A 16,433-nucleotide genomic window follows, 5' to 3' on the forward strand; every position below is an offset into this window, starting at 1 on the left:
CAGGTACCGCTCCTGAGTTTTCTGAACGACCCATCCCTGTTCCGTGCAGGGATGCTAGGGTGAGGTGGCTACCTCACTGGACGCTGTGCGGTTTCTTAACCCACCTTCTGCTGCGTCCTGGATGCGACTCTCCCTGTCTCATGTACAGCGGCTTTTTCGCGTGTGCGGGTCCCCCACGCCACAAATCCACCAGGGTGTCATGTATTTGTGTGATGCGGACCTGGATATGGTTCCTTTGGCTGCACGTGTACATGGTGTGGCGGTATTGTCTCGCCGGTTTGGTTGAAGTGTTGGTCGGTGGACCAAATCTTCGGGTAAGACCTTGGCTAATCTGCCCTATGATGGTTCTCGCCTTTTTTGGTGAGTCCCTAGATACGTTAATTAGGGGGATCACGGGTGGTAAGAGCACGCTCTTACCCTAATCCCACAAGGCTAAGACGGCTCCTGGTAAGAAGCCGTGGACTGGTAAGCAAAAGTCCGGCCAGTCCGGTTCAGCGGCCCACATCAGTGCGGCCTGAAGGGGCGCCCTCACCCGACTCTGGGGTGGGGGGACGCTTGCTTGGTTTCCTTCAGCCATGGCTGTCCCGGGTTCGGGACAGGTGGGTTCAGGAAATCGTTCGATCTGGCTACGAGATCGAGTTTCTCTATAGGCCGGAGTGCAGATTTTTTTCCCCTCAAATCTTCTACTGTCCCCGGAGCGTTTGCGGGATCTGCATCTAGTGGTGCAGGACCTGAGGGCTCAGGGAGTGGTGGTCCCGGTGCCTCATCGGGACAGGTTTCGGGGGTTCTATTCCGATCTGTTCACCGTACCCGGGAAGGAAGGCAAGGTACGTCCGATTCTGGACTTAAAGGCGCTGAACCGCTTTGTGCGGGTGCGCAAGTTCCGCATGGAATCTCTGCGGTCGGTGGTGGCTGCCCTGGTTCCGGGGGAGTTCATGGCTTCCATCGACTTGAAGGATGCGAATCTTCACATCCCGAATTTCGAGGGTCACCAGAGGTACCTTCGATTCGCCATAGCGGAGGATCACTACCAATTTGTGGCGTTGCCCTTTGGTCTCGCCTCGGCTCCACGGGTGTTCACCTAGGTGCGGGCACCGGTTTTGGCTTTGTTGAGAGCCCAGGGCGTCTCTGTCCTAGGGTATCTGGACGATATTCTGGTTCGGTCTGCGACCAGCCAGGGTCTGGAGAAGGCTCTGTCCGTTACTATGCAGTCTCTGCAGGAGTTTGGTTGGACGATAACTTTTCCAAAGTCAGCACTGTGCCCATCGGTTCGTCTCCCTTACCTGGGAATGGTTCTGGACTCTGTCCAGGCGAAGGTCTTCCTACCGGACGACAAACTCAGGACTCTTCAGGAAGGAAGTCGGGTACCTCAGGGACGCTTCGTCCTCGTCCACTCGGACGTGCATGAGATGTCTGGGATTGATGGTCTCGGCTTTCGAGGCGATTCCCTTCGCCCAGTTTCACACGCGGGGTCTCCAAGCGGAGATCCTGTCCAGGTGGGACGGGCGACCACGATCTCTGGATCCGGATTTAGTTGGGCCATCGCACCAGAAGGGTTCTTCTGTGGTGGCTCCTGTCCCCGCCGGTGTCAGGGGGCAAGTCTTTTCGTCCTCTCTCATGGACGGTGGTCACCACGGATGCCAGCCTGTCGGGCTGGGGTGGTGTTCTGGGCTTTCTGTCCGCCCAGGGAACTTGGTCGGAGGGGGAATCCTCCCTTCCGGTCAGCATTCTGGAATTGCGTGCGATGATTCTCTGCCTTCAACGTTGGCCGGACAGGCTGCAGTGCTGTCCGGTTCGGGTGCAGACGGACATTGCCACGGCGGTGGCTTACGTCATTCGCCAAGGGGACACCAAGAGGGCCCGGGTGGCTCGGGAAGTGGTCGACATTCTGTCTTGGGCCGAGACGCATGTCCCGGCGATATCGGCGGTTCACATTCCAGGGGTTGGAGAACTGGCGGGCGGATTATCTGATGCCGCCAGTCCCTGGACCAGGGGGAATGGCCCCTCTGTCCGGGTGTTCTCCAGATGTTGTGCGCGACGTGGGGTCTTCCAGAGGTGGACCTGTTCGCGTCTCGTCTGTACAGCAAGGTGTACAGGTTCGTGGCAAGGCCACGCGATCCTCGGGCAGACGCATCAGACGCGTTGGTAGCTCCGTGGCATCAGTACCGACTGATGTATGCGTTTTCACCGTTTCAATTGCTGCCCAGGTTCCTTCGCAGGTTGGTCTCGGAACCAAAACACGGTGATTCTTGTGACACCGGACTGGCCTCGCCGGTCCTGGTACGCAGACTTCGTGCATTTGGCGGTCGACGCCCCGTGGCGTCTGCCTCTTCGGGAAGATCTCCGGTCTCAAGGGCTGATATTTCATCCTGCCTTGCAGTCGCTGGCTTTGCCGGCCTGGCTGTTGAAACCGAGGCCCTGAGGGATAGGGGTCTCTCCCCTGAGGTCGTTCACACTTTGATCGTCGCAAGGAATTTTTCCTCGGGGTAGGTCTTTTTACCGTATTTCGGAGGCCTATTTTGCCTGGTGTGAGTTCAGGGGGTCTTCACCTCACCCGTGGTCGGTGTCTGGGGTGTTGTCCTTCCTTCGAAAGGGTGTTGACAGCGTTTGGCGCTGGCTATGATCAAGGGTCAGGTGTCTGCAATGGCCGTTCTTTTTTTCAACGTCCTATGGCATCTATCTCCTTGATTGGCACTTTTGTTCGGGGGCATCTGGTCCCTCCTAGGAGGGTGTCTCTGCCTCCTTGGGACTGGAATCTTGTTCTGTCCGTGTTACAACACGGTTCTTTTTTGAACGGATCGGGTAGATCTCGTTGTCTATGTTGTCCTAGAAGGTCACCTTTTTTGGTGGCGATCAATTCGGCTCGCAGAGTGTCGGAGCTGGCAGCCTGTCCTGCCATTGTCCGTATCTGGTCAATCACTTGGTTAAGGTGGTCTTGCGACCTAACCCTTCTCTTTTTCCGAAGAGGGTTTCGGAATTTCACCTCAATGAGGACATTGTCTTGCCTTCGCCTTGCGCGAAGTCTACACATTCGGAGGAGGTGGTGTTGCACTCCTTGGATGCTGTTCATGGCGATTAGGGTTTACCTAAATTCGTCTGAATCTTTTCACAAGTCGGATTCTTTGTTTGTCCTTCCGGGGGTCCTCGGAAGGGCGTGGCGGCGTCGGCTTCTGCCGTCGCCAATTGGTTCAGACGGGCCGTTGAACAGGCCTATGCTTTGCGGGGAAAAGTTTCCCTTATGCCTGTGAGGGCGCACTCTACCAGATCTCTGAGTACGTCTTGGGCCTGTCGTCATGGGGCTTCTGTGGCCCAGGTGTGTAGGGCGGTGACTTGGTCGACCGTGCACACCTTCACTCTGTTCCACAGAGTGGATGTTCAAGCATCGGCAGATGCTTCCTTTGGCCGCATGGTGCGGCGGTCCCTTAGGGTCCCTGGTTTTTGGTCCTTTGGGCTGTTTGGGATTTCTTTGTATCCCTGGGTTATTTGTTTTTCCTGGGTTATTGCTCCCGTTGAGCAAATTTTTTTCTCGTGTTGCCCAGCTGGTTTCCTTCCTTTGGTAAGGTTACTTTCTTGATGTGGAGACTGCGTTGCCTTTAGGCGCGGCTGCGTTTCCCACCCCTCATGTTTGCACTGCTTTGGGACGTCCCCATTGTGACGAATATGAAGATGGCGGCGACTGTCGGAGGACGTAAGAGAATGGAATTTTTGTAAAATCTTACCTGTAAAATTCCTTTCTCGGAGTCCTCCGACAGTCGCCGCCCCGTCCCTCTTTTGGGGTTTAGGTACTCTACTGCTATTCCACTGAAACTGAAGCAGGAAACAGGAAGCAGGAGGGTATAGACTGAGGGGACCACCCCCTGGGGTGGGGATATGTTAAAAGCTTTAATATTGACATATTCTGTTGCCTAGCTACTCCTACGGAGCAAAGTCTAATACCCATTGTGACGAATATGAAGATGGCGGCGACTGTCGGAGGACTCAGAGAAAGGAATTTTACAGGTAAGATTTTACAAAAATTCAGTTTTTTCTTTGTACTTCTCACTGGAACAGAAAATAATAAATCAACTGCCAGACTGGCGATGGCCTGGATATCCTAGGTCCTTGTGGTCTTCCCAGTCCAGCCAGTGAACGTGACCCGACCTCAGCTCCGCGTTATGTTGGCTGCGACACAGCCCCACTGACTGGGGCTGGCCGACGAGGTAAACTCCTCACGAGGACGCATAGCCCTGGTCGCGACCCGAGTCGCAGCATGCCTCTAGCCCGCAGCACCCCCATTCCAAGATGATGCGGTGGTCTGCCTGAAGTGCTGCCCACCCGGTTCCATTGTGTGGTAAGTAGTGTCCACCCCTCTCCCTTGGTGGTCTTTCGGGGTGGATGTGGGCCCCCTCCCTGGGATGGTCGGACCCCTGGTTGTTGCGCTAGTGGGGGGATTGTAGTACTGGAGTACCACCTGGATGATCCTCTACAAGCAGTCTGACGGACAACCGGGAGCTTGCTGTGCAGACTCTGCAGGAGTTTGGTTGGAAATTACATTTCCAGTTATTGGCTCTGCTTCCATCCACCTAGTTGGACTATCTGGGTCTGCTCTGGACCCAGCCTCAGCTAGGGTGTTCCTCCCATGGGAAAAGCTCCAAAATATGGAAGATGAATTTGATTCCTGTTGTCCAGCAGTCGGTCGTCTTTCAGGACTTTGCGGCGGTTGCCATTTGCACTGTTCCTCACGAGACCTTTGCAAAGAGATTCTTGCCTTGTGGGGCAAGAATCCAGTCTCTAGGCAGTCTGATCCCGATGAGCTGGGGTACGAGAGGGTCCAGTAATTGCAGGCTGCAATTCGCCTCCTGCTGTCCAACAAATGGTTATCACTCTGGATATGCATGCAGGTGTTGGGCCTGATGGTGTCTACCTTTGAGGCAGTTCTGTTTGCACAGTTCCATACGAGGTCCCTGCAAAGGGGAGATTCTGACCAAATGGGACAAGACTCTGCAGTCTCTGGACAATCAGATCCGGTTGAGTCGGGGCACCAAGGAGTCCCTAATATGGTGGCTTCGCTCTCCAGTGTTTCGACAGGGAAAAAATCTTCCTTCCCCTGTACTGGACAGTGGTCACCACGGATGCCAGCCTGTCTTGAGTGGGGTCATGTTTTTGCTACGGGTTGTGCTCAGGGGGTCTGGACTGTTGGAATCCAGATTACCGATCGATATACTGGACATTTCCTCCTGATGATTTTCATCAGTTGTCTCTGGTGGGGGACTCCCCGAGGTGGTTCTGTTGGTCTTGTCTCGGAAGGTACAGACTTTCGTAGCAAGGTCGCAGAATCTTCTGGCTGCCACAAAGGCATTGGTGGCTCCTTTGGGGTCAGTATCGCCTGCTATACATTTTTCCTCTTCTAGAACTTCTGCCATGTTTCCTCTGTAGTCAAAAGGGATTATGGCCATCCTTGTGGCTCCAGACTGGCCTCGCCTGTCTTGGTACGCAGGTCTGATACAGTTGGTTGCTGATGCTCCTTGGAAACTTCCTCTTCGAGGAGATCTGTTGGCCCAAGGGCCAATCTTCCTTCCTGCCTTAGTCGCTGGCTTAAGGGCTTAGCTGTCGGAAGCCTGCTGCTGGATAGAGGGTTGTCTGAATCGGTATATCCCACATTGCTGCAAACCTTGTAAATCTACTTTCTTTCTATGGTGTTTGAGGAGTGTGCTTTGCAGGTGTGACTCTCATGGGGTTCACCCCTGCTCCTTTTTCGGTGACTGTCTGGCTTTCCTGCACCGAGGTGTTGAGCAGCGTCTGGCCTCTGATGCCATCAAGGGCCAGATTCGGACTTGGTGGTTTTCTTTCATTGTCCTTTGGCTATGCATTCTTTGGATCACACCTTTGTTCAGGGGGTTTGCCATTTTGCTCCTCCCAGTGCAGTCTCCATTGCCCTCGTTGGATCTAAACTTGGTGCTGTCAGTTCTTCACTAACCGCTGTTGGAAAATATTTGCAAGATTCCTTTGCTTGGCTGCCTTGGTTTTTTTTTTTTTCTTCACGTAGGGCATTGGAGCTGGCAGCTTTGTCTTGTTGTTCACCTTGGTGGTTCACAGAGATATAAAATGGTGCTTCATCCATGCCAGTCGTTCCTTCCAAAGGTCATCTCTGGTTTCCATTCAAATTGAGACATTGTGTTGCCTTCCTTGTGGCCGAAGCACCCTAAAAAGATTACCTTACATTCTTTGGATGTGTTCAGGCAATCGGAGTGTAAAGGGTGGTGACCGAGTCATTCCAAAAATCTAATTCCCCAGTTGTCCTTACGGATGGACTTCCCTTAAGGGGCTGGCTGCGACCATTTCCAGATGGATCAGGCAGACAGTGGTGCAGGCTTATTCTATTAAAGCAGTTGTATACTTAAAAAATAAAAAACACTGCAAGACAAAGGCATAATGAGCTAGTATGCAATGCATACTAGCTCATTATGTAATACTTACCTTAGAACGAAGCCCCGACACGGACACCGCTGTGGGAGCTGACATGATCCCTTGGCGTCTCTTCGGGTTCGGCGGCTCCGGCGCTGTGATTGGCCGTAGCCGCGATTACTTCACTCCCGCGCAGACCTTCAGAGCGCATGCGCCGCTCGCGTGAGCGGCTGCATGAAGTAAAAATATCTCTTAAACCATGCCGGTTTAGGAGAGATTAATTGTACCTACAGGTAAGCCTTATTATAGGCTTACCTGTAGTTAAAGTTGCAAAAAGCAGTATACTACTGCTTGAGGGTCAGGATCCTCATTGCTACGAGGGCGCTTATTGCCTTTTAGGCCTTCTGTTATCAGACGTCAGTGGTGTAGGTTTGCAAGGCTGGTTGTTTGTGCGCACTTTCACAACATTTATAAGGTGGATGTTATCTGCTGCAAGGTTTTACAGGCAGCCGTTGGAGGGGATTAGTCCCCTTTTGAGTGTGTTTGTGTGTTTTTTTTTCTTTTTTTTTTTTTTTCTCTTGCGCAGTGAACTTGACTTCTATACATTTGTGTATCAGTTTTTGGGGGGCTGTGTAAATGGCACAAATGTGCACTTGTTTGGGTCAAAGAATCAGGGGACAATTTAGGAAAGGAGTGGCCAAATGCCTGGAAATGCTCAGCCTGAAGATTCCCAAAGATTGCAGGAGCCCCTGTTTTTCACAATGGTAGCTTTAAAATAAGATTTTGAGGGCTTTCTGCTTGCTAGTAAAAGCATTATATTAAGTCTTGTTAGAATGTTTAATTTTTGCTTGAAAATACTTGCTCTCATTTGGCCTGTAGGTAAAAACAGGATATGCCCAGTAACAAGTGTACTTAAAACTCAATGTTGCCTGGTGAAAGTTGACTTACTCCTATCTAACATTAAAGAGGCTATTTTTAGATGTACTTATGATTGAAATTATGATTGATATGTTAAGTTATGCATAACTCATTCTATATTCTTAGGAAAGGAGACTACCACCGATATCTGGCAGAGTTTGCCATTGGCAATGACCGGAAGGAAGCTGCGGAGAATAGCTTGGTAGCTTATAAGGCTGCAAGTGATATTGCAATGACAGAACTTCCTCCAACACATCCCATTCGTTTAGGCCTCGCACTCAATTTCTCCGTGTTCTATTATGAAATTCTTAATTCCCCTGACCGTGCATGCAGGTAAGAATGAAACTGACTTTTTTTTCCCCCCTTTTCTTCCTCATAGTGCTTCCCACTGACTAGTGCTGTGCATATGTGTTGGTGTATGTTAATGTACAAATGTGTAGATAATTCATAATATAAATACATGAACATTGGTAATGTGACAACCCCATCCCATAGAAAAAATAGTCTTAGTATCCTGCATTAAGTGCTAGGTCATTTGGCCAAAGTGTAGAGCTCTTGTAGATAGACACACTAATTGTATAATCGGTCTTTGGCTGCCTTGGTAGCTCTCTATACCCAAGCACAAATATAATTGGGTGCTATTTCATTTTAACAAACCAGAGCTCCAAGATTAAAGCCTTTTTACAAAAAGGGGGGTTGAGAGGTAAGTGGTGAATAGAAGTGTTTAAATATTACCTGTCGGTTGTCGTTAAGCAGATGGGTCTCCTGCATACCAGTGTACGATTTTGCTGTGTAAGATCTATCCTTTTTATATGGGTCTGAATGCGGCCGTGTTATGAGCCCATGCACATTTAGTCGGTTTTAGACTGCAGTGTATAAACCAAAAGTTGAAAAATCTGTATCCATTGTATTGCTTGGCCATATTTCTATACTGTACACATGTAAACCTTAGTGCTTATGTTTTCTTGTGTACAGTGAATTGGACCCTGCTTCCACTAAGGGCCTGCCATGTAAACAATAGTGTGTAATCAGCGGGTGCAGATTACACTGTTGAATTGTTTGAATGAATTGTTTATACGGGACGTGCACAGAATGACCTCTGCCTTCGTTGACTTAAAGCGGATGTTCTGCTCATGCATTACTGAATAAATGACTCATTCAGCGCCAAAGCTTTTTAATTGGTGGAGGTGGCAAAAGCGGATTACACACACTTGTCCGCCTTGAGCAGTGGCTGCCTAGTGAATGATCCAATTGAGTCATTCACTAGGTGAGAACGTGGCCATACTAGCTATCTGTACGCATCATCACTATTCGCACTGTATGTAGAGTTCAGATTCAGCACGGAAGACGTTTTACACAGGATCTTGCTACTTGCATAAATCTTATAGATCATGTGCCTGAGGCCATATATTTCTGGGTTGTATGACCCAACATGGTGTTGGGCAGCAGCCTTGCATCACAGACCCAATCAGTGGAGACTTAATTCACTTTGAACCAGAGCAGAAGACTTAAGTCTCGTACACACGATCAGATTATCGAATGATCTGTCCGTTTTTTTGTTGCATGCTAGTCTCATGTCGAAAGTGAAGGTTACTTTCATACGAAAATTCTCATACAACAGAATTCACCTTCATAAATAACGTGTTGAATTGTTTTGTATGTGTTCTTTCGTTTTTTAACAGCATGCCTAGTCTTGCTCTTAAAAATTTTTTTCAGACGAAAACTACTAATGCGAAAATCGGACGTTGTGTTGACTTGTGATAAAAATTTTATAGCCTGCACATCCAGTTTTTGTCGTCCAAAAATCAGTAATCGGCTGTCGAAAGCACTATACCAACAATCCGAAAATCGGCAGATCGTTTGTCGGACGCAATTGCCCTTCTGATTTTCTTATCGTGTGTACGGGCCTTTATGTGTTCTACCTGCTCTGTCTAATAGTTTTGCACAGAGCAGCCCAGATCCTCTTCTGCTCTGGGTCCCTCTTTGGTGCTACTGGCCCCTCCCTCCTGTTGAGTGCACCCACAGCAAGTAGCTTGTTATGAAGGCACCTGCACTGAGCCACAGCTCCCTTTGTCTATTTAGACATGTAGCCATGGCCTGGCCCTGCCCCCTTTCTCTCCTAGCTGGCTCAATTTGACAGCAGCTGGAGCCAGTGGCACCATGCTGCTGTCTCAGCCAATGAGGGGAGTCCCGGGCATCTTAAATACTCCTGCAACATAGATGGACCTCAGGCAAGTATCAGAGGGGGCTGCTGCACACAACGCTTTTTATCTTCATATATAGAATGCATTAAGATGAAAAGCCTTCTGCCTTTACAACCACTTTAAAGAAACGTACACTTTTAAACCCTATTTACTTATAGTTGGCCTAAATGCTAAGCGTAGAATAATGCAGTAGAATTGTGCTGATGAAATTCATCCCCACTTGATAACTCGGATGTGGAACCCCATGGCTACTTCATTCATTTCAGAACATTAGGGGCAATTCACACTAACCTGCCTACAAACTCCATGCAGCAATGGGACCCTGTCACACGAGGGTCCTTTTTAGAAATGGTGACTGGCGCCCCCAAAGCACAACTCCAACCCAAGGTATCACCAGTACACCATGTTTATTTTAATATCTCCAACAGAAAGTGATGTTTAGAGGCCACTAAGGTTTTTTCTTGGGTGCATAAAGGCTTGCAGTGATACCTGATGAAGAAGCCATTAGTGGCCTCCAAACCTTGCTACTTCCAGTTTGTGCCATGTCTGTCTGTACATGGTGTGCTGGTGATCTCTTGCTGTTGTGTGGTGTTAATGCATTGTTGCAACACACAGTAAGCATGCTCTCAGCACATAAGCAACGGCCGCTAAGCTGCATGTTGGCACTAGAGCCCACACTTTTGCCTGCTGCACATGTGATGGCATTTCATAAAGGAGTTAAGGAGATCCACTGAATTGTATGTGCATTTGTCTTGAGATACAGAAAATGATGTAGTGACTTTGTATCATAATGAAAATTGTAATTTATGACATAGCAATAATGCAAGGCAGCAAAGACTTGTAAGCTTTACTAACAATGGCCTGTTTAATAAAGGTTGGCAAAAGCAGCATTCGATGATGCAATTGCAGAACTGGATACACTGAGTGAAGAAAGTTACAAGGACTCCACGCTTATCATGCAATTGTTACGTGATAATCTGACACTATGGACTTCAGATATGCAAGGAGATGGTAAGTTATCTTTGTACATCACAATGTTTTTAATTCTGCATCTTATGTTGAAGAGCTTTGAGAAGGCTAAAAATCCTGCTGGCTTTTCTTTATAGCCATGCTGGGACACTACCATCCAGGCAGGAACTTTCTGACAATAGTATTCTCAATAGTATTGAGCATTTATCACCAATACAATTTGCTTTTTGAAGGTGACAGGGGTTTTTACCCATACTACAGACACTTTACTTTGACAAGCTGGCACCCTTGTTGTAGCCGTACACTAATAAAATTTCTTTATGCTCCCATTCACATACTGTCCATTGATCTCAAATCATCTGCTTTCCAGCTGTGATCTTTGTTACATGACTTTTCTAAATGCCGCCTTATTTCTCTCTTCCTTGAATGCCAAATCCACCCAAATTTTCCCAGTTTGAGTTCACTTTTGCAAGCTTCTTGCATTTCTTTAAAGGCTATGGTGGTGGTTTCTTTTAATTGAAGCTTCTCTGCCTCCAACAAAGCTGCGCTCCTTTTTAGGCCCCTTTCACACAGGCTGGGTCCGTTCAGATCCACCTGTCAGTTTTTTCGGTGCATATGAACAGTCCCCCCCCCCCCCCCCCCCCCCATGCATCCCTATGGGGCATTGGATGTCAGCGGACATGTCCGCTAACATCCGATCCGTCAAATCTGGACGGAAACCCTATTTTCCATCAGTCCATGGGATCGGATGAGAACGGACCGATGGTCCGTTCCCATCCGATTCCCCCATGGAGATGTATGGGGCTCTGACTCCACACAGTGCGGAGAACAGCTGTCGATCCCCTGCTGAGATAACAGAGTCCGTCTGACGGATGTGCGAAAAAGCCCTAAGCCCCGGGTCACACTTGTGCGTGTGCGGGGTTCGCATGTAATGTCGGAGCGCACTGCTCCTTCATTACATGCAATCGGCTGTGCGGTGCGAGGTTTAGCCATACAGTTTGTATGGCTAAATTCACGCCGCAGCAAACGCACAGGACCCTTTTTGGCAGCCGCATCAGGATCGGATCGCACAGCGGTTCACACTTGTGCGAACTGCACAATCGCACCTCGATATGCGATCAAACTGGGGGTGTCGTTAATATTACATTGACACCCCCAGCGTATCGCATATGGCAGTGTGAACTGCCGGGGGTGCATGTGCGATGCGGGAACAGGCTGCGGATTCGCAGCCTTCCCGCACTCGCATAAGTGTGAACCGAGGCTTAAAGGAAGAAACCTGCACTGAAAAATTTGAGGGATGTCATGAACCATCTCCCCAGAATTCTAGTTGGCTGACTGTCCTGGTTTTACTAGTTTGTATTGACTCTTAAGCAAAAGTCAGTAAAGTCAGCAGATGATGCAGGATCAGTATGCAAAGTTTCGCAGTGTTTGCTCTTTACACAGAATTTGGTGAGGACACCCCTATTTGACTTCGGGAATAAGCCTAGGCTCTTGAGTTTTCCTGACAGCAATCATGCAAAACCAAATGGAGTTCAAACTTTAGTTTGCCTTATTGGTAACTGTAAGGCCAAATCATGTGAGCTCCAGAGCTTGGGTAGGATTTTAGCCTCTACATATATGGCTACACTGAAGGACAAAGAGGGACTGCTGCCCCATGCCTTTATCATTTAACTGGAAAAAAAAAATCTCTAGTTTTCCTATCAAAAGCAACTTTCATTCAACACCATATGCTTGGGAGCTTCTCCTGGATAGCCAACCTTCTTTTGCGTGTTTTTATTTTTTATGTAGTAATAGTCACTGTACAATTTCTGAGAGACCTCAAATGGCCTCAAGTGCAAAGCAGTGATGGTGCCCTTCACTGAAGACATGCGTTCAACGTTGAGGTCTAGTCTGTCTTCATCCATCGCTGGGCTGCTATCTTTTGGATTTCCTATGCTTTTAACATCACCACATGATCTTGTTCTTCCCTTTTTTATGTAGATTCCTAAAGGAAAATCCACGTGTCTCTTTCCTAAATATTATTTGTAAGTTGCTGTAATGACTTCCTCACAAAGCAGCCTTGTTTTTCTGTCTTCTTAACCATTGCATCTGTCTGCTCTGTGTGATCCTTCCACTGAAGCTGTTCAGTTGTAGCATTAAAAAGGGATGTTACCATATAGATGTTTGGGCATGGCATCATCACTACTGATATCCTTGATTGTGCTTTTTTACTTGTTAATCAGCTATAGACAGCAATGCATGCTCAGTATAAAGGTTAATTTGCTTTAAGACAACTTACATTTGATTATATTGTGACTTAGTGTTTTAGTCTTGTCTGGATAAGTGTGTTTACCCATTTCCCCTTCTAATAAAACTTTGGATTAACATTTTACTAACACTATAAATTATGCAATCCTGTTGGGAAAACAGCCTTCTGTGTCAGGCTCTAGTGATGGATTTTGTTTGCAGTCCTCTGCAGTTGCCTTCTGGTTTCATATGTAGAATATTTTTTTTTTTTTAACACTTGTTTGATGGACTAATCGTGTTAAAGTTGCATGAAGTACAGATATCGTGGGATATTGAATAGATTAGCTTTATTACTTCTAATTGTATAATTTTCAAATGTTCTTGTGGTAGTATAGAAGGTTTATTGCTCACTTTATCTCATGTAAGTGATGTTAAATATCTGTGCTGTACTTTTAAAGTTTTTTGGGTTGAGGTATGGTCCTTTAATAATGCAACTAAAAGCTCCTCTTATTCAGGTTCTGTGTGATGCACATGCTCTATAATGTAAACCACTTCTTTACATTCCTTGACTGAACTAAATCATTCATCATTGCACACGTAGCAACAGACTGCTATAAATGCAGAAAGCAGTGGGCAGGATTAGGTGCGGCCAGCTGCTGATTGACAGATTTCAGACTTGTGAATTAGCGGCTATTCATTGCCAGGTGTTCCCCCCCCCCCCCTTTTTTTTAATCCCTTTTGGGGTGCAAGTAGGTACAGCCTACATAATTGTCATCTCTGCTCTATAGTAAGGAGCAGGGCAGTATTAATGCCACCCTATTATTGGATGCACCTTACTGCCGTAAGTTTGTTTTTTTTTTTCTTCTTTGTCCTGGAACGTTTAATTGCAAAAATTAAATGACACGTGGGGGTCCCCCACATTCACTGAAATATATGGGACACAAAGATCAGTCCTAACAAACCGCATTCCAGAACATACATCAGTCTAAAAAAAAATTTGACTTGTGTGTGTGTGTGTGTGTGTGATCTTGAAGCCGCACATACCGTGGTATTGAAAAGGAGTCTAGAATTTAAAGGAGCTCTAGGGGAATCTTGAATTGATCATACACTGCACATTCCCTTTTTGTGCTGCAGGTGAGCAGCCATTGCGCACGTAGGTTTTTTTTTTTTTTGTGAAAGGAATTCAGAACAATGAGCTATCTATTTCTTAAGGAGCACTGCACAAATTTTGGTTTTGAGTCACTGTTTGAAGTTACTGCTAAGAAGCACTTTACAGACTTTTGTTTACTAAATTTTTTTTTTTATTGCGTTGTGCACATTTAGGATATATTTATACACCTTATTTGCCACATGATGCTTTTCTCCACCCACTTGTGGTGATTATCTTGATGCTTTCACCGTTATGAGTAGCGCACCACATTCCTTTCAATATTTTAAAGAAACATTTTACTCTAAGTGATAAAGTGCAAGGGTTGTTGTTGTCGGCACTACCACAATATTAAAATGTGAAGGTGAAAGTGTGTATACTGTGCTTTTTTTTTTTTTTTTAGTGAGAATAAAACGCACACTTGTTACAGATAGCTCAATTCCCATCAGGTACATCTGGAGCTCCAGATGACGACGTGACAACGCGTAGGGCGTGACTTATTGCGTCAGTACGTCACTTCCGGTAGCGGTGGTTCCGGCCAGTGGAACGCGGAAGCGGCACAGCCTGGCGGACCCTGCACGTTGAAAGTGAACTCCCAAACCATGAGTGGCTATAGCACTTGTTTCAATCTATATACTACATACTACGCAATGGAGGCTACTTTGTATTGCAGTACCTGATGGGAATCGAGCTACCTGTAACAAGTGTGCGTTTTTATGCTCACTAAAAAACGCACAGTATACACACTACCTTCACATTTTAATATTGTGGTAGCGCCGACACCAACAACCCTTGCACTTTATCAGTTACACTCTACCTTAGAGGTAAGTTGGCGGCAGCTTACACCACCATTTTTAAACAGTCTAATAAATATACTGAAACTCCTTAGAGCTGGTATAAACCTCATCCCCTATATTTTACTCTGTATTAATACCTTGGTATAACAGAGGGGCTGGCAGTAATGATACTCACTGACTTTACTGCCAGCTACTAATAGTGACAGGAGGGATGGGGAGGAGATGGCTCAAACACAGGACCTGACAGGCAGGAAGGGATGGGGAGAGGAGAGACGGCTGGATGACAGGCATGTAAACTGACCATGGTATCATGGATCAGCAGCCATGATTACTGTGGTCAGTTTACATGGGGGGGGACACAGTAACAGCCAGGTATTTTACAGCATAGAAAGGGACAGATTGGACCACACAAGTACTATGCTGTTTAACCTGCTTTAAAGCAACAGCATATCTTAAATTTTTTTTTTTTTTTACCTCTAACAGTGCTAGACATTTGACATGCACTCAGAGTGCCCACTATGTCCACTCCCCACTCCCCCTTCATTCATAGTAGCTGTACTATAGCTTCTATGAATGGGTGGTTGAATGAAAGGTGGTAGTCATTCTCCATTCCAGCCTGTTTTTTCAAGCCTTCAAGATGGTAAGGAAAGGTATTTCGTCTGAAGATGGCAGGGCAGTGGACATGATTAAAGCTGGCCATAGATGGATTGAAATTCTGCTGGTTCAGCAGGGACTGGCTGAATTTTGTTCCACGTGCGGTCATCTCTGTTCAACAAAAGTAAATTTGTTTGATCAGTGGCTGCAGCAACAGTCCTGCTGTCCAGAATACGATTCTTGGGGATTCTTTTCACTTCTGTGGATGGGAATTTTTTTTTTTTTCCGTTCATTCAGCCTGCTGGCTGAATGGGGGGGGGAGTATAATCTATGGCCAGATTTACTGGACTAGCAGGACAGTTACTTTATCTTTGTGCCAGAATAATGTTCTCCAACTTTAGATTTACAACAAGAGAAATTGTTCTCTATTAATAATAATAATAATATTATTATTGGTACTTGTATAGCGCTGTCAATTTATGCAGCGCTTTACATATACATTGTACATTCTCTAATAACAAATTTGTCATTTTTGTTTGGGTTCCAATATCTCTCACTGACTATTAAGATGTTTATATACATTTTTGCTACTAGCAGTTGGTGGTGCAAATTATGGGTGTCTTCAGGAACTACATGCCCCCCTTTGATTTTTTTTTTTTTTCAATGAAAGCAGAGTTACGTGAAGGGGGGGGGGGGGGGGTTAAAGTACACAATATCATATATTGGAAAATGTACAATCCATACGTTGAACCAAAAACGGGTTTTACATTTAAGGTATTTACAACCATAGTGAATCATGTCAAACTGCATTTAATGTGAAATTTGGTTGTCCCATAAAAGGGTAGGGGTGATTGAGGGGGGTAAAAGGGAATGATCGGGGACCAAGTTGGATGTGGGTGAGGCAAGGGAAAAGTTAGTCCTATTAAATGCTGTAATAGGAGGCACAGTGTAGCGAAGTGAATGGGGTAATGGGGTTAAGTATCCCCAAGTATGAAAGCTCAAACTTCAGTTCAGTTTGGGTGTAGAGAATGGCTGTGCAAGACTGAAACTTGGCCTATGGAGGGGGATAGTGTCTTCATTTTAACCACTTAAGCCCCGGAAGAAGATTTTACCCCCTTCCTGACCAGGGGGTATTTTGCAATTCGGCACTGCATGACTTTAACGGACAATTGCGCGGTCGTGCGATGCTGTACC

The 16,433-nt window shown here is 46.7% G+C and overlaps 1 protein-coding gene across 2 annotated transcripts in view; it reads left to right on the plus strand.

Moving 5' to 3' along the window:
* Positions 1-16,433, plus strand: part of YWHAE (tyrosine 3-monooxygenase/tryptophan 5-monooxygenase activation protein epsilon) — a 54,430-nt gene that overhangs the window by 35,895 nt on the left and 2,102 nt on the right. The window contains exons 4-6 of one of the 2 annotated variants that reach the window (XM_082244614.1): positions 7,429-7,635; positions 10,381-10,517; positions 12,456-12,499. In XM_082244614.1, the coding sequence (XP_082100740.1) occupies positions 7,429-7,635; positions 10,381-10,517; positions 12,456-12,463 (352 nt within the window). In that variant the 3' untranslated portion in view covers positions 12,464-12,499. The remainder of the gene's footprint in view (positions 1-7,428; positions 7,636-10,380; positions 10,518-12,455; positions 12,500-16,433) is intronic. The other variant, XM_082244613.1, reaches the window with a different exon arrangement.

The sequence above is a fragment of the Pelophylax lessonae genome (genome assembly GCF_965119305.1).
Source record: "Pelophylax lessonae genome assembly, chromosome: 2".
NCBI classification, from domain to species: Eukaryota; Metazoa; Chordata; class Amphibia; order Anura; family Ranidae; genus Pelophylax; species Pelophylax lessonae.